Source organism: Malaclemys terrapin, chromosome 6, assembly GCF_027887155.1.
Source record: "Malaclemys terrapin pileata isolate rMalTer1 chromosome 6, rMalTer1.hap1, whole genome shotgun sequence".
NCBI lineage: Eukaryota > Metazoa > Chordata > Testudines > Emydidae > Malaclemys > Malaclemys terrapin.
Window position 1 is genome coordinate 115,679,568 of NC_071510.1, and position 25,612 is coordinate 115,705,179.

A 25,612-nucleotide genomic window follows, 5' to 3' on the forward strand; every position below is an offset into this window, starting at 1 on the left:
TTGAGAGCTCAATCCTGAAAAAACTGTTGGATATAGTGCTTGCTACTATAAGTAGTTCCAATTAAGAGACAAAGAACTGTGTCCACATGGTAACGAAGGGTGGGGAGTTTAAATACAGTGAATGTGTGTAGCAATGTAAATTTCAGTACTTTGATGGGAAAAGTAAAGTGAGATGAAGTGTATGAATTAATAAATGGAACAGAGCAAATACAGACAAAAATTCATTTGAGTGGCAGGAGCTACCTTTATTTACAAAATACTTTAAACAATGCTCTTACTCAAATATCAACTAAAATAACAACATAAAAGTTAAAATGAGATTACTTTGTTTTCTGAACAGCTCCCCTGGATAAACAGCAAGAAATGTAAAAAGTACTTTTAAAAATAAGGCAGTGAAACTTAATTATTTTTAGCAATTAAATTTTGCTGCTGTGGCAGGTTAATTGCCTGATCCTCACTAAACCTTGGGATCTTCTTAAATTCCTCCTGTTTCTTGAAGAAAAGCTGGGCTAGAATATGATCTGCTGTGGCATGGAAGTAGTCATCCATATCAAGGGTTTGCAGCTGTCGGAAATAAATTATTTCCATTTGAAATATGGTATTATTAGATCATTTTATAAGACTATTAACAGCACAGAATATTAAAATACATTGAGTAAAAAGCCACATAGCTCTCATAAACTATCGCACATACAATAAAAAATATCAAACAGTAAAAAGCATAGCACTTACAAGGCACTTTTCATCAAAGCTATTAAAATCTTAACTATTTATTGACACACTTTTTTTTTGGACAGGGAACAGAGAAAGTTCTGAGCTATGTGTTTAAGAATGTTTGTGTTCTTTGAAAACCAATAGTTTTTAATGCTAAAAATACACGTAGATTATTGAACCAGAGAGATTGAGTGTGTGAAGTTATGCACTTAAACACACACACACACAATGACTGGTTCATGAGTTGGCAATACTTAAAAGGGTAAATGTCCTGTGAGATAAGGAACTAAGCTAGAATAGCAGTTGCTTCCACACTCCTTTGCTGGATATCAGGATCACAGGATATGTGTAATCACAGGTCCATGGCGCCACCCATGCTCACCATCAAGCATGTTGGCCTGGTCAATTCTTGTACAGATCCCCTTTCTGTGGTGCACAGGGGCTATAGTGGCCTTTTCAGGCTAATCCACCCACAGCATGACCAGCAGACAAGCTCTCTCTCATGCGCGCGCGCACACACACACACACCCACACCAGTACATAGTTTCTCTCCTCTTTTTTCCTCTCCAATGTGGTGCTTTAGTGGTGCCTCATGAAGGCCCTTCACACCAGAAGTGAAGCTCACGGTCAGCGTAGCTGACGGTTACTGGCTGTGTAGCAAAGCATAAGGCAACCAATCACGGAATAAGTCCAATTTATGCTTCCCCTCCCCCCCACTTGCTTATAGAATAACTGCCATTATGAATTCTCACCTGGTTGCCCGTGCTGAATGCTAGAATCATAAGCAAATCCTCATCACATGTGCTTTTGATATAATGTTGTGTTCCAATGGGGAAAAATACAACATCTCCAATGCCAATGTCAAAGTCGGTGGTAATTTTAGATGAAACAATAATTCCCACCTAAACAAGAGATGCAGCAATTATTCCTTGCTGTAAAATGTTCAAATATCCAACAGTACATGCCAAGCCCACTCATCATAAGATTAATTAAGAATTACGGCTCCAATTCTGCACTGAGATCTGCTAGTGCAGACCCAATGACGTCAGTGGAGCACCAGACAGGCACAGGTATCCACAGGGGAAGATTGTGGCTATTATTATTCAACTTCCCATATGGGGAAAAGGGGTTCATCAGAAGTTTCAACTTCTTTGCCTTGGCAGAAGGATTATTAACATTATGAATTTTGGAAATATGTGGGTCAGCTCACATGAAACGCAGGACCCTTAAAAAAAACCTTTAAACCTTTTTGTTTTTCAAAGGGTTGTGACCACTGCTGGACTAAATGTTTGGTACCTTCACCATCCCTTACTTCCCTTCTTTCACATCAGATCCTTTTGTTGTGTTTATCAGCTTCAGTTTAAAGAGGGTGATTTTCGATTATGATCTTATTGTATCTTTGTTTGTTTGTATTATGTCAAAACAGAGCCTCAAGCATCCTGGTAAGTCATGTTAATTAATACTAATCAGAGCAGTAATGATTATCTGGGCCTTCCTCTTGGCATAAAATCAAGACCACCACTTTTCCTTTCTATATTGTATTTACATGTGGTGTTAGGGACATAGTGAAACATTTTCTAAATCTTGTTGCAACTAACTTCCCCTGCTTAGGACCTGTCCCTCAGCAGTGTTGAATCAACAGGATACCCTCTTATTTTGTCTATCCTCTTTCTAAGACCATAAGAATTCCTACTTGAAGCAGCTTGCTGCATTTTCCCTGAATGCAGAACAATAATGGGCTAAATTTTTCTCTCTGTTGTGGTAGTGCAACTTCTTTTTGACTTGCTAGAGCTCCATCAGCATATCTCAGAGAAAATTTAACCCTAAGAGGAAGGGTGTGGATTTTGGAGTTTTACAGTACAAACGAGAATCAGAATTTTTTCTGAAAACATTCCAATCCTGCAGTCCTAACTCAGACAAAACCTTCATTTAGTTTATGTAACAAATTACCTTTCCACAGCCACTAATGACATAGCCCATCTCGTTAGCATTGAAATGAAAATGAGGTTGGCGTAGTCCATTGCTGTATATCCTGATAGTTGCTAAGGTAAGAGAATTTTCATGCTGGAAGTCAAAATAAGCACAACAGTCAGACAACAGCCCATATGGCAACATCTTAGCTGTGTGTGACAGTGATGATGAACTCACATGCTTTGTAAATGTTACCTTACGTTTCAGCAACGAGAATGCTCTACTGAATATACGTACCATTTGCAGTGACTCACTGAAGATTTTCTCATTGTCATTTAGACCCACTCCATTTTTGCGAAAGCGAGCCCACTGAATTACTCCTCCTGAAAGTTTGAATTCTGTTGAATCTGAATGAATGATGGTTAAATGAGAATTACTAGAAAATATTCCCTTATGTTATTGGTAATTTATTGCCAGAAGATTTGCTTCTAGCTAATGTTGCTTGATTATCGACCAAGATCATGGGTCCTCGCTGGGGACTGAATTTGGGACATCCAGTGCTAAAAGCATAAGCATCTACCTTTAGCTAGTTAATAGACTCCTATCCTTCGTGAAGCAGCTGCCAGTGCAGGATGCATAACACAGACTGATTAGTGGTTTATACTTGCATGGCACCCCACTCTGACACATGCAAGCAGCAGTTGTACAAACAATAAGAAATCTGAAATCAGAATTTCTTCTTGAGTTTAAACTAAAACTAGTAACTAGCAATGTATTCATTGATATTAATGGCAACAGTGAAAGCTTCTTACCAGCACTCACCCATTAGCTGTTGGCTCAAACTTTTTATCATGAGAAGTATTTGTTCTGATAGCAATAATTTCAGCTGTCCTGAATCCTGCAAGGTGCTTTGTCATTAGGAGTAGAGGGTGCGCAGCATCTCCCAGGAAATGCTCAGCACCTTGCAGGATTGAGTGCATGGTGTGTGATCATCATGCAGTAGTGGCTGGATCCACTTTATACAAAATATTTTGAAGATGATAAGGTGTTTTCTATACACCTTCCATAGATGGACAACTTTTCACCTTAAACCGGTCAGTCACACTGACAACATTTTCCATGTGCCTGAATCAGACAGGCCCTTATTCACAAACTGATGTTAAAATGCCTGTAGTATTCTACCTTAAGCATACTAAAAGTCCTAGGAAATTGTAATTGTTGCCTTATTTCCTTTAGGTAATTTGGACTTCTTTGTGCCTACAATGGTGTTCTCTATTCATTCCCTGGCACTGGCAGTCTAAGGAGTGCCAACGCATTCTCCAGACAGAGTTGCCTTTGGCTCATTTTGCTCTACCCCCCCGAGGACAGAGTTCAGCTTTCCTTGGAGTGCACCAGCCAATTCCTCAGGTATATCAGGGACCCATCAAAAGAAGTTTTATTGGCAATATACAAAAAAGAGAAAACTATAAAATAAAAAAATAGTTAAATACACCCACTCCATACTACAGTGAACATCACAGACTGGCACTTTCCTTGAAGTTACAGAAGAAGAGGTTGCTTACCTTGTGCAGTAACTGGGTTTTTCAAGATGTGTGTCACTACGGATGCTTCACTTCAGGTGCTAATGCACCTCCTGAGCCATTGATATGAGATTTTCCGTTAGCAGTGTCTGTTCGGTCTGCACATGCACCCTATTCCTCCTCATGTCACACACCAAGGCTATACAGGTGAACTGCCCTCAGTTCCTTCTCTACCCGACTGTTGCATGGAAAACAGTCTGAAGCAGAGGGGAAGGAGGGCAGCTGGAGGGACGCTGGACTCAAGGTACCTGTTCCAGGGCCAGAGTCAATGGCGCCGCATGGGTTGTTGGAACCACAGAGTGGCCCGACTTGGGTCGCATTCTACTAGAATCCCTCTGCTCCGCCAACCTTGGTATTGGGGATCGACCTCTATCGGTCTTTTTCTGCTTCTTTCTTGGCATGGATGATCGAGAGCAGTGCTGAGGTTCCCTCACTGAAGCACTATTTTTCAGCACCAGGGATGATGGACAGTGCTGAGTCTCTTGAGAAGCACGAGAGTCTTTTCTCAGTGCCAAAGAGAAGGAATGGCGCTGAGTCTCCCAAACAGTAGCCAGGGCACTCCTTATGGCGGTTGAACTACCCGGCTCCAAGGGAGGTCAAAGTGCTGCCTCCATGAGGATACATCTGAGCTAGTCTCTCTACTCTTTTTGGTGCGGTCTTTGGTAAGTCTTTGTAGATCTTATAGCGCTCCCACACGTGAGTTTCCCCCAGACATTTAAGGCAGCTGGAATGGGGGTCACTCACAGGCATAAGCTTGTAACAAGAAGCAAACGCTTAAACCTCAGCGACTGAGGCAAGCTCTGGTACTAGGCAGGGATTAACCCAGCTGAGTTAACTATTTACCTAACAACTGAAACTTAATTACTAAGAATAAAACATAACTATATACAACGAGGTTAGAAAATCCACTGAGGAGTGCTTGCGAATGCAAGGGATGAGGCAGTTCCAGTGGCCATCAGGGGCAGTAAGAAGGAACTGAGGGGGCTGCAGGTCAGCGGGACCTTTTATACCTGCTCTATGAGCGTGCGACTCCAGGAGGCAACAGAGCTGAGGCGATGGATATCACTGGGGGGGGGGGGGGGAACGACTTTCCACTGGCAGTGCTCAGGGTGAGCGCACACCTACATTGGAATGGACATGAGCAAGCACTCAAAGAAGAACTAACCTATGCAAACTAACCCTAAACAAACAGCTATAGAAAACTGTACAGAAGATAGCCAAGGCACACTCAAGGTAGACAGGCTAAGGCTCTGTCTCCTGCTGAGGCGGTTGAGAAGGAACTGAGTACAAATCACCCCCACATCCCTATGTAGCCTCAGTGTGCAGCATGAGGATGCATGCATCGGCCAAATGGACAACGCTAAAGGAAAATCTCTGATCAAGGGCTCGAGAGGGGCATACATACCTGAAGTGGAGCACCCATAGGGGAAGGTGCATACTTGAAGAACATTGCAAAGTCAGCTGCATTTATTGCGTGGTAGAAAATGGGACTGGTTTCTGAGAGAGGCTTCCCAGAGAAGCTTTATGATCAGTTCTATACTTCAGTTATAGGTCCTAATCATTAGAGGAGTAAGGTTCTGGAACAGCCTCCCAATAGGAGTTGTGAGAGCAAACAATTGGTTTTAAGAGACAGCTAGAGAAATTTATGAGTGGGACTGTGTGATGAGGTTGCTTGCCATTGGAGGGAGGTGGGGGCAGGACATGGCAGCCCTGGGAGTTGCTACTAAAATCTCATGCTTTGGGGCTTCAGCTCGTCACCTACAGAGGTAGGAAGGAATTTCCTTCCTCCCTCTCAGTGTATTCTGGGTGGGTTTTGAGGGTGGTTTTTTTGTGTGCGTGTCCTTTCTCTAAATCATCTGAGATGGCCATACCTGGAGATGGGACACTGGATGGGATGGGTCAGTGCTCTGAGATGGCAGTGGACTTTCTCTCATCTGCTTGGCTGGCTGATGCATCTCAGTCCCTCCTGCTCTCTGTCTCTGGCACACCATAGCTCAGTATCCTGAAGATTATAATACTTTGGTCTAGTTTCAGTTGCTGGGTTTAGTTGCTGGGTACAGTTGGTGGCCTGTGATACACAGGAGGTCAGACTAAATGATCCGGTGGTCCCTGCTGGCCTTAAACTATGATTCTATGACATGCCTTTACATGGCATTTTTTCTGTGACATCATGTAGTATCCGCTCACTAGAGCACAAAGAACATATTCAGTTTCAATATGTGAATTTATGCTAAACTATGGCCCTGTTTCTGCAACACAAGGCAGCCACTTTGACTGCTAGTGCAAAACATAGCGGGCATATCTGACTATGGGATGGTACCTCTGGTATAGCTGGACCTTCCAATAGCCTAAAGCCAGCATGGCCATTTTATATGGCACTCATATACACTCTGTGGAAGGCAGAGAGAGCTTGGTCAGGGAAAAGGGAGCATGTCTGGGGTATCAGTGGAACCTGACCAATTCTCAGCTGGAATAATAGACCCTTGATGTATTACATAAATGCAGCTGCATTTGTGTCGTATAGGCAGATTTGAATCTATGTATACTTTTTATTTTTGATTAAATAATTAGCTTATTTTCTGACCTGTCATTTTGAAATGGGAGTTTTTAGACAAACTAATGAATACAGATCAAGGCCCCAGTTCAGGAAAAAAACCCACAAAAAACAGCCCAATGTGTGCATGTGTTTACGTTTGTAGTTCCATTGACTTCAATTTCTAATGTATAGGCATACCAGTTCTACTACTCAGAGTCAGAATCATAGAGTTTAAGGCCAGAAAGGGACCACCAGATCATCTAGTCTGACTTCCTGTATATCACAGGCCACCAATACCACCCAGCACCCATACACTAAATGCAACAACTGAAATTAGACAACATATTACAGCCCACAGGAGACTGCCTGAGGCCTCTGCTTAATATTGTCCATTTTATTAATTTACAAATTGTTTCTAGACTATTATATTACTACTTCTTTCCTCTATCACATTTAATTTTTATTCCATTTTATCAACATAAGAACGGTCATACTGGGTCAGACCAATGGTCCACCTAGCCCGGTATACTTTCTTCCAATAGTGGCCAATCCCAGAGGATTCAAAGAGAATGAACAGGACAGGGCAATCATCAAGTGATCCATTCCATCATCCAGTCCCAGCATACGATGGTCAGAAGGCTAGGGACACCAAGAGCAATGGGTTGCATCCCTGACCATCTTGGCTAAAAGCCATTGATGGACCTATCCTCCATGAACTTATCTACCGGTAATTCTTTTTTGAACCTAGTTATAATTTTGGTCCTCAGAACATCCCTGACAACGAGTTCCACAGGTTGACTATGCATTGTGTGAAGAAGTACTTCCTTCAAAACAGATACCCCATTTATATACCAAGTTCTTAGTTTGTACCTTTGAGATTATAGAAGTATCGCCACACTAGCTTGTCTGGAGACTGCACATAGCTGGCATTCTGAACAAGCTCTACTAAGTTTGGTGGAAGGTTAATGGCTTGATCTTCTGTTTGTTTCTTGAATGTTCTAATAAAATTCACTCCACCTTGAGGCTAAAATACACACAATAAAAATGTTATGTTAGCAAATGCATGAAGCAAACAGGGAAAGTAGAGCTGCTTGATCAAGTAATGTGCTTTTCATCTTTAAGACATACTGAAAGTCTGATCTGATAACACTTGCTGCCATGCATTATCCCATATAATTCCTAGCGCTATAAATATTTTAACTTGATTTTATACTTTGTTCAAATCCTAAAGAGATTTGAAACTGAAACAAAATGTAAGTCCTCTCTCACCTGGGTAGATGCTACAAATTGTTTGCATCCTCACTATAGAATGCACAGTTTCCACCATGAGAACCTGCAGATCCCCTGGATCCAGCAGATACTATGAGCCTATATGCTGGCTCCAGAATAGCAGTGGCTTCAGGGACTCTTGCCCCACTGTGACAAGGACTAGTTCTAAGGATATGAGAGGACATTGCTATTCTGGGAGCATACAAATCCTTCCAGCCAGAGACAGGAGATCCTCCAAAAATTCATAAGGTGCATGGTTGGGCCATTTTTGATTACTTTCAGCAAGACAGAGATGTATATGCTACTGTTCAAACCTTTAATGATCTTGCTGCTATGTCTTCTGGTGTAGAGAAAAACACATCATCAACATCCAAGGTTTGAAGTTCTTCATGTGTTGTAAAAAACAACAGGAACAAACAGTCATCTTCTCCCACATTCTTTACCCAATGCAATGTGTTTTTAGGGAAGAAAATCACTTGGCCTGCGGTAACATTGTATGTGGTTACTATGCTACCACCAGCATCAACAACACCAATCCAGGCACTACCCTGAAACACAGGCAGAGCGACAGAACACAGTCATGAAAGAAACAAACAAACATTGTTTTTTCCATAGTGAGCTCATAAATTGTATTTGCCTACATTTTAATAATTCAAAAATACATGTTCAAAAGATGTGATAGTAGCCCACTCTGGTGACAGTCCCACTCTTATTCAGGTTTTGAGAGACCAAAGCAAGAATAGTGCATTCAGCAATAAATTGTTGGAAGGCCCAATTACTTTAAGAAACACTTGATACATTTTTTCTCAATCTCTCTCTCTCTCTCACACACACACACACACACACACACACACACACACACACACACACACACACACAAAACATTAAGTTGCTTAAACAAAGCTATGAATGTTATGATTATAGTTTAAGAAGATTCAAACTACTGGGGATAAGGATCATGTGTCTGTGAAATGTCTTGTACAATTGCTCCCCAATCCTGACTGGGGCCTGTAAGTGCTACTATGATATAAATATTAAATACTTAATAATAAAAGTATTGTTAGTATTCTAAGTATAGCCAAGAGTCAATTATTCAAAATACATAATGCTTTGTTTTCAAAATTATGTACAATCTCTAATTATTCCTCACAATACCCCATGAGTTAGTACTTTAAGTAACTTTTACTATTCCCAATTTACAGATGGAGAAATGGATAGTCAGAGGAGATAAGACAAACACTTTCAAATTTGGGTGCCTAATATTAAGCACCTAATTCACGTGCAGGCACCAAGATAAGTAGCTGAATTTTTAAAAGTGCAGAGTACACAAAATTTCCACTGACTGCAACTATTACACTTTGGTTGGAGCTGTGAGTATATAGTATGTCTGCAAATCACGCCATTTAAGAGCATAATTTCAGGCATCAAGGTTTGAAAATGTGACACACGTTAACCAGTGATAATGCCGTCATTATTATTATTTAGCATTTCTGTATAAGGCCATAGGTTGGCATGATGCTTTACTCCAAAAATTACAACAGCTGAAATTAAAATAATCAGATTGCACCTTTAGGAGAAAGCCATGTTCATTGGCATTAAAGTGCCAATGGGGGGCCCGGAGCCCTTTGCTCTTGATCCGTAATGTTCCAAAAGTCATCTTAGATCGCTGATTGTTGATGCTTGTTCCAAATTCCATTTCTTCATCACTCGGATAATCCTTTACATCATACCTAAATCTTGCCCATTGAATATCACCCCCAGGAAACTGAAATACCTAGCAAATCATAGACATAAGTTATTCTTTATAAGTATTGGACAAAGGCAAGGCCAGTGGGGAAATGAAGGGAAAATATTGAGGGAATATTTCAGAACATTACTTTATATGTAGATATGAAATTTGTGGAAAACGTAGTGAATTTTTGGTGAGGCTTCTCTCTCTATGCGTTTACTACACTTTTGATGATCCCACACATACCTTTATACATCAAATTGCTATAATTTTTTTTTTTTTTTTACAATGATTGATAAGGTATGGTTTTAAGGACAAAACTCTCAGAAAAATTAGTGGCTAAGAATCGCTTTGTAGGTACGTCAAACAAAAAAAGTGGAAGACCTGGGGTGAAATCTTAGCCCTACTGAAGTCAATGGAAGAACACCCACTGACTTGAGTAGGGCCAGAGTCAATCAGTGTGTATCTGCTATCAAAAACTAAACAAATATAAGGCTGACATGGCCTATCATCACCTTGACCACACTACTTTTATACTGTACTCCCTTCCCCCTTCTCTTTCTTTGTCTTTTTAGACACTGATTCAGGAAAGCACTTAAGTACATGCTTACAATTAAGCACATGTGTAAGTACCCTTCCTAAATAGAATGTTTTCCTGAAGCAGGGTCTTAGATTGTAAACTCTTTGTGCTAGGGACTGTTCCTTCCCATTTATTTGTACTCTATCTAGAATAAATCCAGCAATTTTAAAAAGTCACCTTACATTAGGGAAGTGCATTACAGGACACTGTCATCTTGAAAACCACATTTTTTGTATGTTTGCACCTCCTATAGTTACATCTAATGCCTAACAATATCAGAACTGGAAGAAATTAGAAAAAGGCAATTTTTTGCAATTTTTTTAGTTCCTTTAATTTGTATATTTGACAGCACTGTATATCAGTTTAACTGTCCACTGTCTAATCAATCATCTTCTCCTTTGCGGGGAAACCCTTAAACATGAACACGGGATCAGAAAAATCCATATAAATATACTTTTTAAGGATTTAAAAAAAGAGTCAGAACATACACTTTAACATCTGGCTCTATGAAAACTGGAGTTCTAAAATTGGTCAATTTTTAAAAATTCAATAAGTTTTGAAATACAGAGACTAAACTCTGAAGTAATCTAACTGTTTAGTTTGTACATGAACTGCAATGCTATAAGTCCAGCAAGGTGAGTGAGGCTACTACTGCCTAAAATGAGACCATCACATTCATTTTTATTTGTGACCAAAGAATACATTTTAGCTCGGTTCTCAAGACTTCCAGTTTCAACTAAACGGCTTCTATTTGTATTCAAGCTTTCTGAAAATGTTTCACATTGTGTAATTTCACTGCTAGATTTCAAAAGCTGACTTCCTTTTAAAACTCTGTAATTTTGGTTATTTAGACATCTAATTTGTAGGTGCAAATAATGATATGTCCAAAAGATGTAAATTGCATTTTGGATTATTTATGAATCATTATCTCTTTGTGCCTGCAATTCTGTGAGCAGAAAAAGAGAGAATCAAAACAAAAAACAAAAAAACAGGCCAGTCTGAAAATTTGCCCCTAAACAATAATATTGTTTTGTAAGAAGAACAACTGCTACCTTAGATTTACCCAGATGATTCAGAAACTGGAATTTGACATCTACTCTTTTTTTGTCTGACATTGTTATTGGTGTTTTTGGAGAGGTTATTTCATGCTTTTGCATGTTTAGCTGTGTCAGAAATCCAATGTTTTTAATGTAGACCGAGGAAATAATCAGCACTCCTATGATGGTGGAGATGAAGCAGGCCAAGAGACAAACTAGAAAGATGTTCATTAGCGACCAGTGGCTCTTTCTTTCCTACAAGACATTTTAAAAACCAAAGTTATTAGTTAGCAATCAGAACAACAGTTAATGCAATGGTACCTGTGTAATCAAGACTGGATACCTTTCCTGAAGATATGCTTTTGTCAGACAAGTTAGTGGGCCCAGTATAGGAATAACTTCATGAAAAATTTTTGGCCTCTGTTATGGTCCAACTAGATGCTCTAATGGCCCCTTCACACACTTCACACAAGGGGGCTGATACCACAGACTTTATTCATGAGTTACACATGTATTCTCTCTATCTATCTATCTATCTAGGAGTTTTCTTTAGTGCCCCTCAATGTGCAGAATAGAGCCTAGATCTCCCTTGGAATATCAATACAAGCTGCTAATTTTCACAAGAAAGTGAGATAATAAAGAAAAGCAAAAGAGCTACTGAAATTTTCACCAGTTTTACGGATTAAGCTACAAACTGCAACAAGACAGAGCATCCTTTATACATTAAGCATGGGTTGTTGTTTTTTAACTATTTAAAGGGATGATGAGATGAGATATGTTTTGTATAGTTACTTTTTTAATCCTTTGGGAAAATGTAAAGTCCTCAGTGTATTTTAACCTGGTTAGATCCTTAATGGTCACTTTTCAAACTGTACTGTTTAAGCAGCAGTGGTTTGAAAGCTTAAACTTCTGCTGCCCTTAACAATATAAGATAACCAACATTTTTTTAAACTTTGTCCACCCTACTCAAAAATGGAAGAGGTTAAGGTGGTCAGGTAGGCCCATTAACTGCACAGGCTTCACCTGGAGAGGTGACAGGGAGCAGGGAATTGATAAGGAGGCTCTGCTGCTGGACAGGAACTGGAAGGGCCTGTATAAAGCACAGGTGCTAAGAGAAGAAAAGGGCTGCAGGAGAGTTGTCAGCAATCACTCCCTGGGAGAAGGGAGGTGTGTTTTAGGCTATGGAGATAGGGTGACCAGGTGTCCGGTCTTCAACCAGAACAACCCAGTCGAAAAGGGCCCTGGCAGCTCCGGTCAGCACCGCCAACCATGCTATTAAAAGTCCGGTTGGTGGTGCTGACAGTTTCAAGCGGATTGCCCCAAGGGTCGGTCCTGGGGCCGGTTTTGTTTAATATCTTTATTAATGATCTGGAGGATGGTGTGGACTGCACTCTCAGCAAGTTTGCAGATGACACTAAACTGGGAGGCGCAGTAGATACACTGGAGGGTAGGGATCGGATACAGAGGGACCGAGACAAATTAGAGGATTGGGCCAAAAAAAACCTGATGAGGTTCAACAAGGACAAGTGCAGAGTCCTGCACTTAGGATGGAAGAATCCTATGCACTGCTACAGACTAGGGACCGAATGGCTAGGTAGCAGTTCTGCAGACAAGGACCTAGGGGTCACAGTGGACGAGAAGCTGGATATGAGTCAACAGTGTGCTCTTGTTGCCAAGAAGGCTAACGGCATTTTGGGCTGTATAAGTAGGGGCATTGCCAGCAGATCGAGGAACGTGATCGTTCCCCTTTATTCGACATTGGTTGAGGGCTCATCTGGAGTACTGTGTCCAGTTTTGGGCCCCACACTACAAGAAGGATGTGGAAAAATTGGAAAGAGTCCAGCGGAGGGCAACAAAAATGATTAAGGGTCTGGAGCACATGACTTATGAGGAGAGGTTGAGGGAACTGGGATTGTTTAGTCTCCAGAAGAGAAGAATGAGGGGGGATTTGATAGCTGCTTTCAACTACCTGAAGGGGGGTTCCAAAGAGGATGGAGCTCGGCTGTTCTCAGTGGTGGCAGATGACAGAACAAGGAGCAATGGTCTCAAGTTGTAGTGGGGGAGGTCTACGTTGGATATTAGGAAACACTATTTCACTAGGAGCGTGGTGAAGCACTGGAATGCGTTACCTAGGGAGGTGGTGGAATCTCCTTCCTTGGAGGTTTTTAAGGTCCGGCTTGACAAAGCCCTGGTTGGGGTGATTTAGTTGGGAATTGATCCTGCTTTGAGCAGGGGGTTGGACTAGATGACCTCCTGAGGTCCCTTCCAACCCTGATATTCTATGATTCTATGAACTTCAATATAGAAATGAATTTAGTTAAATCAGTTGAATTTGTGTGTAAACTAGCCCTAAGCCTTCTGCTATCACATCTTTGCTAAGTGAAGCGAGGCTATGGTGATTTCTTGAGTGAGTATTATGTTTGCCAATTAGCAAAGTGAAAATTAGGAAGATTTTATTTTATTTAACTCTTTATAGTATATATGTGAACATAATTTTGCTATACCATGAAACAAGATGTTAAGCCCCAACCCTGATTCTTATTTGATAAAGTTCTAAATAATTGCAAAAGAGAAACTTACCGGTACCTCTTGCTTTGTCTGTTCTTTCATATTTGAGGAACTCTGTATTTTCTCTTCTTGCATTTCAAATCCTGGGTTCTCCATTTAAAGAAACTGGAACAGACTTTTGTAAAAAAAAAAAATCTGAAAAATAATGTTAATTCTAATTTGTGCTCAGTACTTCTAGAGCTGCAGCACCAAGAAACAACTAATTTTAACGTTGCATAGAAATAGTAACGACACTTAGAATGATCTTATGTCTAAACTGGTTGCAGTTCAGGAAGTCTCCTTTTCTAAACTGTCACAGGAAAGTTCTGCCTATTTCCAAATTCAGGATTGAAGTTACTCAATTCATTTCTGCATTACACAAAATCTGTGAGATGACAAGACAGTAAGACAGACAGGTTCTGTTAACTGAAGACTGTGGGGAACTCACAGTGGACAGCTCAAGCAGTGACAGCAGCATCATGGTGAGCTGGGAAGCAGTGCAAAGGCAACAAATGGTCTGCTCCTTTCCCTGTGAAGAGCAGCTTCCCCCTACTATGAGAGTCATTCCCATGATAATGATGGACGAAATATTTTGGGTAAGGACACAGTAATGAAAACAAAAGAAAAACAGTGAACAACTGTACTAGAGCACAATAAAAAATTGTCTCAATTTTCAGACACAGGCATCTGTTGGATAACAATAAAGATATTCCTGAATCATTACTATTACTTACATTGAGAAAGAAAAACTGACAGAACGATAACAAGTGGCAATGATGGCCCCGAGAAAAAAAAAACAGTTACCTACCTCTTGTAACTGTTGTTTTTCAAGATGTGCTGCTCATGTTCATTCCAAGTAGGTGTGTGCGCACCGCATGCACAGTCATCAGAAGGTTTTTCCCCGAGTAATACCCGTCAGGTTGGCTATGGAGCCCTCAGGAGTTGCGCCTTCATGGCAGTGTATGTAGGTCCCTGTTGACCCACCACCTCTTCAGTTCCTTTTTGTTGGATACTCAGAGTGGGAGGTGGGTGGGTCTTGGAATGGACATGAGCAACACATCTCAAACAACAGTTACAAGAGGTAGGGTAACTGTTCTTTGAGTGGTTTCAGAGTAGCAAGTGTTTGCTTGTGTCGATTCCAAGTAGATGACTCCCAAACCTAACCTAGGAGGTGGGGTTGGAGTTCATAGAATCGCTGTTTGTAGCACCACTCTGCCGAATGCTGCATCGTCTCTGGCCTGCTGTAAAATGGTGCAATGCAATGAAAAGGTGTGGATCAACGGCCATGTCACTGCCCTGCAGATGTCTTGAATAGGAACTGGTGCCAGGAATGCAGCTGAGGATGCCTGCGCCCTTGTGGAGTGTGACGTCAGCGCAGGGGCAGGAATCTTTGCCAAGTCATAACACATCCGAATACAGGACGTGATCCAAGAAGTGATCCTTTGGGACGAGATGGAAGCCTCTTCATCCGCTCCGCAATTGCAATGAAGAGTTGCATTGATTTTCTAAATGGCTTCATTCTTTCAATGTAGAAGGCTAATGCTCGTCTCGCATCCAGGGAGTGAAGCATTCGTTCCCTGTTGCTCGCATGCGGCTTAGGAAAGAACACTGGGAGAAAAATGTCCTGGTTTGCATGGAATTGCGAAACTACCTTTGGGAGAAAGACAGGGTGTAGTCGCAACTGCACCTTGTCCTTATAGAAGACCTTATATGGGGGCTCCAAAGTTAAGGCCTTAAGCTCAGACACTCTCCTGGCTGAAGTTATAGCCACCAAGAATGCTACTTTCCAGAAAAGGTAGAGGAGGAAGCATGTTGCTAAAGGCTTGAAAAGAGGTCCCATCAGTCTGGAGAGCACCAGATTGAGATCCCATGGGAAAATTGCCTGTCTTACTTAAGAGTACAGTCTCTCTAGGCCTTTGAGGCAGTGGCCCACCATAGGATTTGCAAAAACAGAGCAACAAGCTGCACCGGCATGGAAAGCTGAGATAGCGGCCAGCGGCACCTTTACTGATGATACCGACAGACTTTACTGTTTCAGATGCAGCAAACAGTCCAGGATAAAGGGAATCGATGCCTGTAGGGGTTGAGCGTCTTTTTGTGATGTCCAAATAGAGAAACTTTTCCACTTAGCCAAATAAGTGGCCCTGGTGAATGGCTTTCTGCTACCAAGGAGGATCTCTCTAACAGGGTCTAAGCATATGAGCTCCGAAGCGTTTAGCCACAGAGTTTCCATGCCATGAAATGGAGAGACTGCAGATTGGGATGCTGGAGGTGGCTGTGGTCCTGCGTGATTAAGTCCAGGACCAGGGGCAAGGTTATTGGTGTGTCCACCAGCACATCTAGAGGGTGATGAATCAGTGTTGGTGTGGCCACGCTGGTGCTATTAAGATCATGGATGCTCGCTCCTTTCTGAACTTCACAAGGACCTTGTGTATAAGCGGGAAGTGCAGGAATGCATATAGTAGATGATCCTTTCAAGGGAGGAGAAAAGTGTCAGAGTGAGCCCAGGCTGTGATTCAGGAAGGACCAAAACTGGTGACACTTCCTGTTGTATTTTGTTACAAAGAAATCTATTTGGGGAAACCCCCACCGTTGGAAGATGTTGATCACAACATCCGGGCAGAGGGACCACTCGTGATTCTGAAATGACCTGGTCAGATGATCGGCCAGTTCGTTCTGGGAACCTGGAAGTTACAATGCCTCTAGATGTATCAAATGGGTGATGCAGAAGTCCCACAGCTTGAGGACTTCCTGGCAGAGGTCAGAGGAGCGAGCACCACAGTCTGTTTATATAGAACATCGCTGTTGTGTTGTCGGTCAACCCTGATACACATCTGCCTTCCAGATGGTCCTGGAACATTTGGCAAGCAAGGCGGGCCACTCTTAGCTTCCTGACATTGATGTGCAACAAAAGTTCTGCCTGGGACCAGAGGCCCTGAGTCCTCCTAAGTGCGCCCCCCCATCCTATTGCCGACGCGTCTGTGACTAGAGACATTGAGGGGTGGGGTCCGCACACACCACTTGCCTGTTGAGCCACCACAGGAGGGACTAAATAACCGGAGGAGGAAATGTAATTAACTTGTCTAGTCGGTCTCAGGATGGCCTGTACACTGAGGCCAACCAGGCCTGAAGAGGCTGGAGACGAAGTGTCGTGTGTTGTACTACATACGTACAAGCAGCCATGTGACCAAGCAGCCTCAGGCCCTAGGGTATCGCCTTAGCTCCTCTATGATGGCACCCATAGTTAGAAAATGGGACTCCAGAAGGAATGCTTTGGCTTGACTGGAGTCTAGGAGAGTGCCGATTAACTTTATCTTCTGGGTAAGGCTTAGAGTTGATTTCGGCACATTCAGCATTAGCCTGAGCTCTTTGAAAGTCAATCATATGAGGTTCACGTGCTGTTCCACCTGGGATTTGGTACAGCCCTTGACAAGTCAGTCGTCTAGGTATGGGAAAACTTTTACCTGTCAGCTCCTCAGGTATGCATTTGGGGAACACCCGAGGGGCCGCTGATAGCCCAAAGGGGAGAACCGTGAACTGATAATGGGTGTTGTTGACCACGAAGTGGAGGAATCGCCTTTGGGATGGCTCAATTGACACGTGGAAGCATGCATCTTTCAAGTCAAGGGTGGCGTACCAGTCCCCCAGATCCAGGGAGGAATAATAGAAGCCAGAGAAATCATGTGGAACTTCAGCTTTTTCACGAATTTGTTGAGGTTCTGCAGGTCCAAAATGGGTCTTAGCCCACCTTTGTCTTTTGGGATTAGGCAATATTGAGAATAGAAACCCTTGCCCCAGAACTCCTGAGGGACCTCCTCTACCGCTTCGGTGTCTAGGAGCGCTTGCACTTCCTGTATGAGAAGTTGTTTGTGAAAAGGGTCCCTGAAGAGGGGTATGGGGGTGGGAGGGAGGAAGTGAACAGAATTGGAGAGAATATCCCAATTCTACCATGTGCAAGACCCACTGGTCTGAGGTGATCTGGGCCCAGGCCTGGCAGAAATGGGATAGATGATTCACAAAACAGGGAGAAGGATCCGGGATTGTGACTCATGCATTGCCCCTAGGCACACCTTCAAAAGTTTTGCTTGGGAGCTGAAGACTGCCTCGCCGAGCTCTGGCCCTGGTTGGAAGAGGGCTGTGGAGGCCTTTGCCTATTACTCATACCCCAGTTCCTACTGTAATCTTGTCTTGACTGAGAAGAGTAAAAGCATGGTATTCTGGATGGTCTTGATCAAGGGTAAGGACACCCTTGAAGGGCCCTCAGGTGTTAGAATATCCACCATGGGATCTGTTTCTTCTGACACCTCCTCCACCTGGAGGCCCAGATTTTGTGCTACCCTTCTGAGTAGCTCTTGGTGGGCTTTATTGTCCCTGGCTGGCAAAATGGCAGATAAGCCTACTACTGCCTCGACCAGGGAGGAAGAGGATGATGCCCTTAGCAGCACCACGTCCTCCTGACCCTCCGACTCAGAGTCCTCCCGCACTGATACCTCCTGCGTGGTGGCAGGTACGGTACCAGCCCTGGTCTTGGTCTCAGTGTTGGCCTCAGTGACGGAGGTTCTCGCACCATGGAGGATGACAGGGGCTCCTGCCTGTCTAAGGCAATAGATAGGGATCTGGAGCTTGGCTCCAGGACTTGGTGATACACCCACAGGGTCCAGAAAGTCTCTTTTGTGGGCACCTGTCACTGTGGTGGCAAGGACATCATGGGAACTTGCTGTCCGTCCTCTTGCCTCGAACGGTGGCAAGAGCAGTGCCGGCTCCATCTGGAGGTGTACGATTCCGGCTCCAATCCCAAAGATGAGTCTGACCTCGGTGACCACAGTGGTGCTGAGTGGGACAGTGCCGGAGAGTGGTGCCGAGGGGAGGGCGACCAGTGCCTCATCATGGCAGGTTTACCCTTAGAAAGCACGGCTCCTCTGTGTGGTGCTGGTGCTGGGGACTGCAGGGCCCTGACCGCTATGAGGTCTCTGGTGGCCTCAAACCTGTCCGGGGTGGATGGAAGATCCAACTCCCTTATTTGGCCCTCCCGCTCTGGGGAGTCCAACAGGACCGGACTCAATGGACCTGCCTGTGAGGCCGGAGTCAATGGTGCTGATTTCGCTGGAGTAGGGGCTGAGTGTCCTGGCACGGGACGCACTCCGCAGCCACCTTCGTGCTCCACTGCTCTGACTGTGGGCAAACGCCCCCTCTCGGCACTCTTCTGCTTTTTGTGCAGCGAGTGCGAGCGGTGCCGGGAAGCTGCAGAGCTCATCTTGGATATTGGAGAGTGGCGGTGCTGTGGGTCTCTAGACCCAGAGTTCTTGTTGGCACCGCAGCCTCCCTCACTGAGGCCAGTGCATTCCCCACCAAAGTGCTGGGCTTCAGGCCTAACACGGGCTCTGCCGGCTGGGGACGAAGAGCCAACTCCATAAAAAGTTTCAATCTAAAGTCCCTCTCCTTCTTGGTCCTTGGACAGATGCCTGTACAGATTTTACCTTATCAGTTTGGTGGGCTTCCCCCAAGCACTTTAAGCAGGAGTCATAAGGGTCTACCCTGGGCATAGACTTCTGGCAGAACCCGCACAGTTTGAAGCCTTGAGACCGAGACATGCCCTGGTCTCCGGGAAGGGGCAGGAGAATGTGGGGGGAATAAATCCCCAGAGAAATTTAGCTAACTAACTATCCTATACTAAGAACACTAAAGTCACTCTAATTAAACTATTTACAGGTACAACTAGGAAAGTCCACTAGGGGATTGCTTACCGTAGAAAGAGAGTGAAGAAGCAGCTCCAACGACCGTCAGAGGCGGTAAGAAGGAACTGAAGAGGCAGCAGGGACCTATATACACCATCATGAAAGCGCGACTCCAGGGGGCTCCACAGCCAACCCTATGGGTACTGCTAGGGGGAAAATCTTCCAATGACTGCATGCAGCGTGCACACACCTACTTGGAATCGACATGAGCAAGCACTCGAAGAAGAACTATAATTCTGCTCCAATCACATTAACCCTTTGGTATATAAGCAGTCTGCATCTTCGCTGAAGCCTGAAATTAAAAGCGTGTCTAAATTTTTGCACCAGTGTGGCCAGATCGATGCAGTGTAAATCCCTAGTGCAGATAGGCTGCAAAAAAGGAGGCTTCCGCCGGTAAGTCGCATCAACACAGCATATTACATTTACATTAGTGCATCTAAGAGTGGGTGGTTGGATCGGTGTAGCTATGGCAGTTCAAAAATCCCTAATGTATTCAAACCCTGAGTATTAGGCACACCCTCCCACCCCTTAGGATGGGAGAGGATGATGTCCTGAGCAGCACCATGTCCTCCTGTATCTTAGAAAATTCCCTCCTGATAAAGACTGTTCCTGTAAATTCAAATATCAGTTAGTTCTTATGTACGTGCTATGTTAGCAGCTAATGACATGAAATTCTCAAATTGTTCAGATACGATGGTGTAGTAAGATGAGACCCTGAGACATAAACCCTTGGTATCAGAGGCCCGGTATGAGGCCTGAGGCCTGAACTGAAGTAATGGTCAAGACGTTGCTAACATAAAGCAAAGTTAGGCTGTGAGACAGAGGCAGGCCCTGCTCACAGAAGTTGGCAAGAGGAAAGCTGCTAAAAGAACGTGTGCCAGGACAGCACCAGAACAGCCTGGTACAAACACATCCCACAGAGATAACAAGGAACAGGCAGACCCAACCTAAAGACAGGGTCAAAAGGACAATATGATGGATAGACAATAGGATGGATAGACTTGTTTGTTCGAATCAACCTGTACCGGGAGAAAGGCAGCACCCTAATGCACAGAGGGGCTGTACCTTAATACGTACAATGATGCGTAACCTGTTTGTATTTGTGTATAAGAATGCATCCCTGAGTGGACGTCTTTGTCTGGCCTGGGGGCAGTGAAGAGTCCTGCCACTGATTGAGCTGGTCCATTGTCAGGGGCACATATTCATAGTATGTCCTGTAGAGTCTGCAGGGAACTATTAATGTGCTTTATTTGACAATAAACCTGGCCGGGTGCCTTCGTACCTTATTAGAGTCTGTGGTCACTGGGGGTTCTCTCAGGGTCTGCCGTGCCAGCGATCTGCAGAGCCAGGGCAGCACACAGAGGGAACACACGCACGCAGTTGACAGAGCAGAGCACCACACCACACCGGTGGCATCTGACGACAGATGGATTCCCTCCACCAGCATTTCTGGTCACCAAATTAATTCTATGTGTAACATACAAAATGGCAAAATAAGTTACTCATATAAAAAACTCAGTGGCCTAATAATTAGATGAATGCATAGAATACTTTCCCCTTTAAAGGCTGTCAGTTCATTTCTGTCTTTGCCAGAAGCCAGTTCTTTGCTTTTGTCCATCTGGTCACTGCCGGCTTTTTTTTTTTCAACTGTCATTGGAGGATAAAGACTCAGTTAAGTCAAATTCTGACTACACCTTTTTGTGTTAATTAATATTATTGTTTGTTATTGAAGAGTGTTGGAGCTATGACACAGCCCTGCTTGATACCAGTGCGAATTAAAAATGGTTCAGTCTCTGAGCCGTTGCACAGAATGGTGCATTCCCTCATAGAATAGTCTGATGATGGAAATGAATTTCTGTGGGCAGCCAAACCTACACAGCACCTTCCATAGGGCATCACGATTGATAGAGTCAAAGGCCTTGGTTAGATTGATGAATGCCATGAGCAGTTCCTGGTGTTGCTCTCTGCACTTCTCCTCAATCTGTCATGCCACAAAGATCATGTCGGTTGTGCCTCAAGATGGCCTGAAGCCACACTGTGATTCAGGGAGAAGTTCCTTGGCAAGGGGGAGGAGGCAGTTTAGTAGGATCCAAGCAAGGATCTTCCCTGCAATGGAGAGGAGGGCAATACCTCTATAGTTTCTGCACAAAGATTTGTCCCCTTTCTTGAATATTGTAACAAAGTTGGTGTTCTTAAAGTCAGGTGGAATTTCTTCGCAGGTCCAGATTTTATCGAGGAGATGGCAAAGATTGGACTGGAGCATTGTTCCACCAGTTTTTAAAACCTCAGCTGGGATGCCGTCTGGGCCTGGTGCCTTGTGATTTTTTGTCTTGGTGATGGCATGCCAGACTTCCTCAAAAGATGGAGGATCGGCAAGGTCTTCCATTGCTGAGCATCGGGGAGTGAACTCGATGGTGTCTTCAGAGACTGAATTCGTGGTTTAGTAGGCTCTCAAAGTGCTCCTTCCAGCTTTGTTTAATGGCTGCATTGTCCTTGAGGAATGTAAGGGGATTGGGCCTTTGGAGCTTAACCCATATATAGCTTTTGTTGCTTGATAGAAGATTCTCATGTCATCTTGGTCTACGAAACTCTGGGTCTCAGAGGTCTTCTCTTGCCATCATTTGTTTCTGATGTCATGTAGCTTCCTTTGGATGTCCGCTTTGAGCAGGTGATAGGCCTCATGTTTTTGTTAATTAGAGGAATCATTTTGCTAGTTACAGAATCCATTTCTTTTCTATTGAATTAATGCTAGGATTTCTTCGTTGTTTTCATCAAACCAGTCTTGGTGCTGATCAGTGGAATAGCCTACGGTTTCAGCACATGCATTGTGAATGTTATTTTTAAGCTGATCCCGGTGCTCTTGAATGTCAGTGATGTTGTCAGGCAAGTTAGAGAGTTTCTTAGACAAGTGTTGCTGGAAAGTCTCACAGCAGGCTTGGTCTTTAAGTGCTTTGATGTTGCACCACTTTCACTTAGTCTTACAATTACATGAATGGTTTGAGCATGCTTTTCAATATATGGACTTTTTTGTATAATTTGCAAAACTTGAGTTATACGTTGTTGTCTATAGACAACTTCAAAGGCTTGAAGACTATTGGAACTTTTTTATAAGCAGCCTGACTGATGCTTAATATGCCTCTTTGGCAGGTCAAAGAGCTATTGTTTCTGTAGATCAAGTATTAATTCTATTCTACAGTTTCTAAAGTTGAATCCTTACAGTTCCCTGTAAGCTGCGTATTTGGGTGGCTGCCCAAGAGAGATTCAAGTGCCGCCCAATTGATTAGCAGAGCGCGTACATCTGGCAGTGTGTGTTCCGGTGCCTCTCCCCTGCTGCTTTGCAGCCACATTGCTCTGTCCTGCATCTTCTCCCAAGAACCCCCTGCTGGCTGTGCAGAGTGGTGGGGAGAGGTCAGGGGGAGCAAGGTGCTGATGTCAGGGTGTCCCCCTCCCCCCATCCCTGTATCCCATCTCTGCAGAGCAGGGGAGAGGGGACAGCCTGTCTCAGGAGGACTCGGAGCTGCTGCGGTCTGAGGTTGGAACAGTGATTGAGTGCCTTTCTTAAAGAGACAGCACATGGTTTCTGAGACATCCCCAGCAGCCAGCTCACCCAGTCTCTCTGTCTGCATGTGTGTGAGAGACAGACAGACACACACAAACTCTCTCTCTTTCCCCATGTACCCCATCTCTGCAGAGCAGGGGAGGAGAGACAGGGTTCAGGACAGGTTTCAGTGAGTGCCTTAAACAGCACACGGCATCTCTCAGAAACTTCCTCAGTAGCCAGCATACAGACTCTCTCTCTCTCACACACACACACACAGTCTCTTGCACACTCACCTCCCAACACATACCTGTATTATTATTGTTGTTACTTCTTGGTGTAGTAAGATGAGGCCCTGAAACATAAACTCTTGTGTCAGAGGCCCAGTCTGAGGCCTGAAGACTGAACCAAAGTACTTCCAGGCATTGCTCCACTTAGGAAGGAAAAATCAGTTTCACACATACAGAGTGGGAGGAGACTGTCTAGGAAGGAGTACGGCAGAAAGGGATCTAGGGGTTATAGTGGACCACAAGCTAAATATGAGTCAACAGTGTGATACTGTTGCAAAAAAAGCAAACATGATTCTGGGATGTATTAACAGGTGTGTTGTGAGCAAGACACGAGAAGTCATTCTTCCGCTCTACTCTGTGCTGGTTAGGCTTCAGCTGGAGTATTGTGTCCAGTTCTGGGCACCGCATTTTAAGAAAGATGTGGAGAAATTGGAGAGGGTCCAGAGAAAAGCAACAAGAATGATTAAAGGTCTTGAGAACATGACCTATGAAGGAATGCTGAAAGAATTGGGTTTGTTTACTTTGGAAAAGAGAAGACTGAGAGGGGACATGATAGCAGTTTTCAGGTATCTAAAAGGGTGTCATGGGGGGGGGAGAAAACTTGTTCACCTTAGTCTCTAAGGATAGAAAAAGAAGCAATGGGCTTAAACTGCAGCAAGGGAGGTTTAGGTTGGACATTAGGAAAAAGTTCCTGTCAGGGTAGTTAAACACTGGAATAAATTGCCTAGGGAGGTTGTGGAATCTCCATCTCTGGAGATATTTAAGAGTAGGTTAGATAAATGTCTATCAGGGATGGTCTAGACAGTATTTGGTCCTGCCATGAGGGCAGGGGACTGGACTCGATGACCTCTCGAGGTCCCTTCCAGTCCTAGAATCTATGAATTGCTAAGCAAAAGCTGGGCTGTGAGCCAGAGGCAGGCCCCACTCACAGAAGTTGGCAAAAAGAGGCTTGTTAGAAGCAGGTGCATTCACATATAAGTGCTAATAAGAGGAACTTGTGCCAAGATGGCACCTGGACAGCCCGATACGCGGACACTCCACAGAGATAACAAGGAACAGGAAGGTGCATCTTAAAGACAGGGTCAAAAGGACAGCATGATGGATAGATCTGTTTGTTTGAAACACGATCAAAGGGGGAGACAGCACCCTAATAAGCCAAGGGGCTGTACCTCAATACATCAGTAGGAATGAGTAATCTGTCCTGTAACTATATAAAAGTAGGTCCTGGAGTGCACATCTTTGTCTGGCCTAGGGGGCAGTGGAAAGTCCCGCCACTGACTGAGCCGGTCCATTGCCAGGGGGCACAAATTCGTAGTATGTCTTGTAGAGTCTACGGGGAACTATTACTGTGCTTCGTTTGACAATAAACCTGGCTCGGGTGCCTTTGTATCTTACTAGAGTCTGTGGTCTTTGGGCGTTCTCCTACGGGGTCTGCCGTGTCAGCTATCTGCGCAGAGCTGGGGCAGCACACAGAGGGAACACAAACGCAGCCGACTGTTAACATCAAACAAGACCAGAGCACCACACCGGTAGCTACTGACACCACATGGTACTTCCTGTAATGCACATATATTCTCTATAATTTTATTCTTTCAAAGTGTGTTATTTTAGTTTTTTGACGGGTCTGTGCATTTCATAATTTTTCTCTCTTACACTTACATTTAATTCTTTGAGTAGTGTGTTCTAAAATGCCTAACCTGTCCTGGCTGGAGTAATTATCCTCTTGTAACTTTTTAATATATATCTAGGTTCTGTTTCTACCGGTAGCGCACATACCTCAGTGCACATAAAATTTATTCCGCACATGGATGAAAAAATTAGAGGGAACATTGAAAGAAAAAGGAAATTGACAGGTAGGGTCAGTGTTGTAGCCATGTCAGTCCTAGGATACGAAAGAGACTAGGTGGGTGAGGTAATCTCTCTTATTGGACCAAAGTTTTGAGCTCTGAAGAAGAGCTCTATGTAGTTTGAAAACTTGGTCTGATACAAGATATTACCTCACCCAACTTCTGTCTCTCAATTTACTTTTGTAAATTTTCATTTAAGGAGATTTAGTTACCAGGAAGAAACTCATTACACAACCCTCTCCATAAAATTCAATCATCCTGAGCTACCAAACAGATTCAGTCAATCAGAAATGATTTTA

The 25,612-nt window shown here is 43.7% G+C and overlaps 1 protein-coding gene across 4 annotated transcripts; it reads right to left on the bottom strand.

Annotated features, from left to right (window-relative positions):
- Positions 1–238: 238 nt before the first annotated feature.
- LOC128838790 (uncharacterized) lies at positions 239–25,112 on the bottom strand. Of its 4 annotated transcripts, none has more exons than XM_054031216.1 (10): positions 20,921–25,112; positions 13,943–14,059; positions 11,372–11,611; positions 9,578–9,784; positions 8,325–8,558; positions 7,612–7,765; positions 2,923–3,032; positions 2,665–2,778; positions 1,467–1,616; positions 239–564 (listed from the first exon to the last, which is right to left on the bottom strand). In XM_054031216.1, exons 2-10 carry the CDS (start codon positions 14,018–14,020, stop codon positions 400–402), a joined length of 1,452 nt encoding a protein of 483 aa, XP_053887191.1. In that variant the 5' UTR covers positions 14,021–14,059; positions 20,921–25,112; the 3' UTR covers positions 239–399. The 4 variants fall into 4 exon arrangements, with proteins under 4 accessions (XP_053887191.1, XP_053887189.1, XP_053887188.1 ...); XM_054031214.1 differs by having other exon boundaries at positions 13,937–14,039; positions 20,921–25,111; XM_054031213.1 differs by having other exon boundaries at positions 13,937–14,059; positions 20,921–25,110.
- Positions 25,113–25,612: the final 500 nt, after the last annotated feature.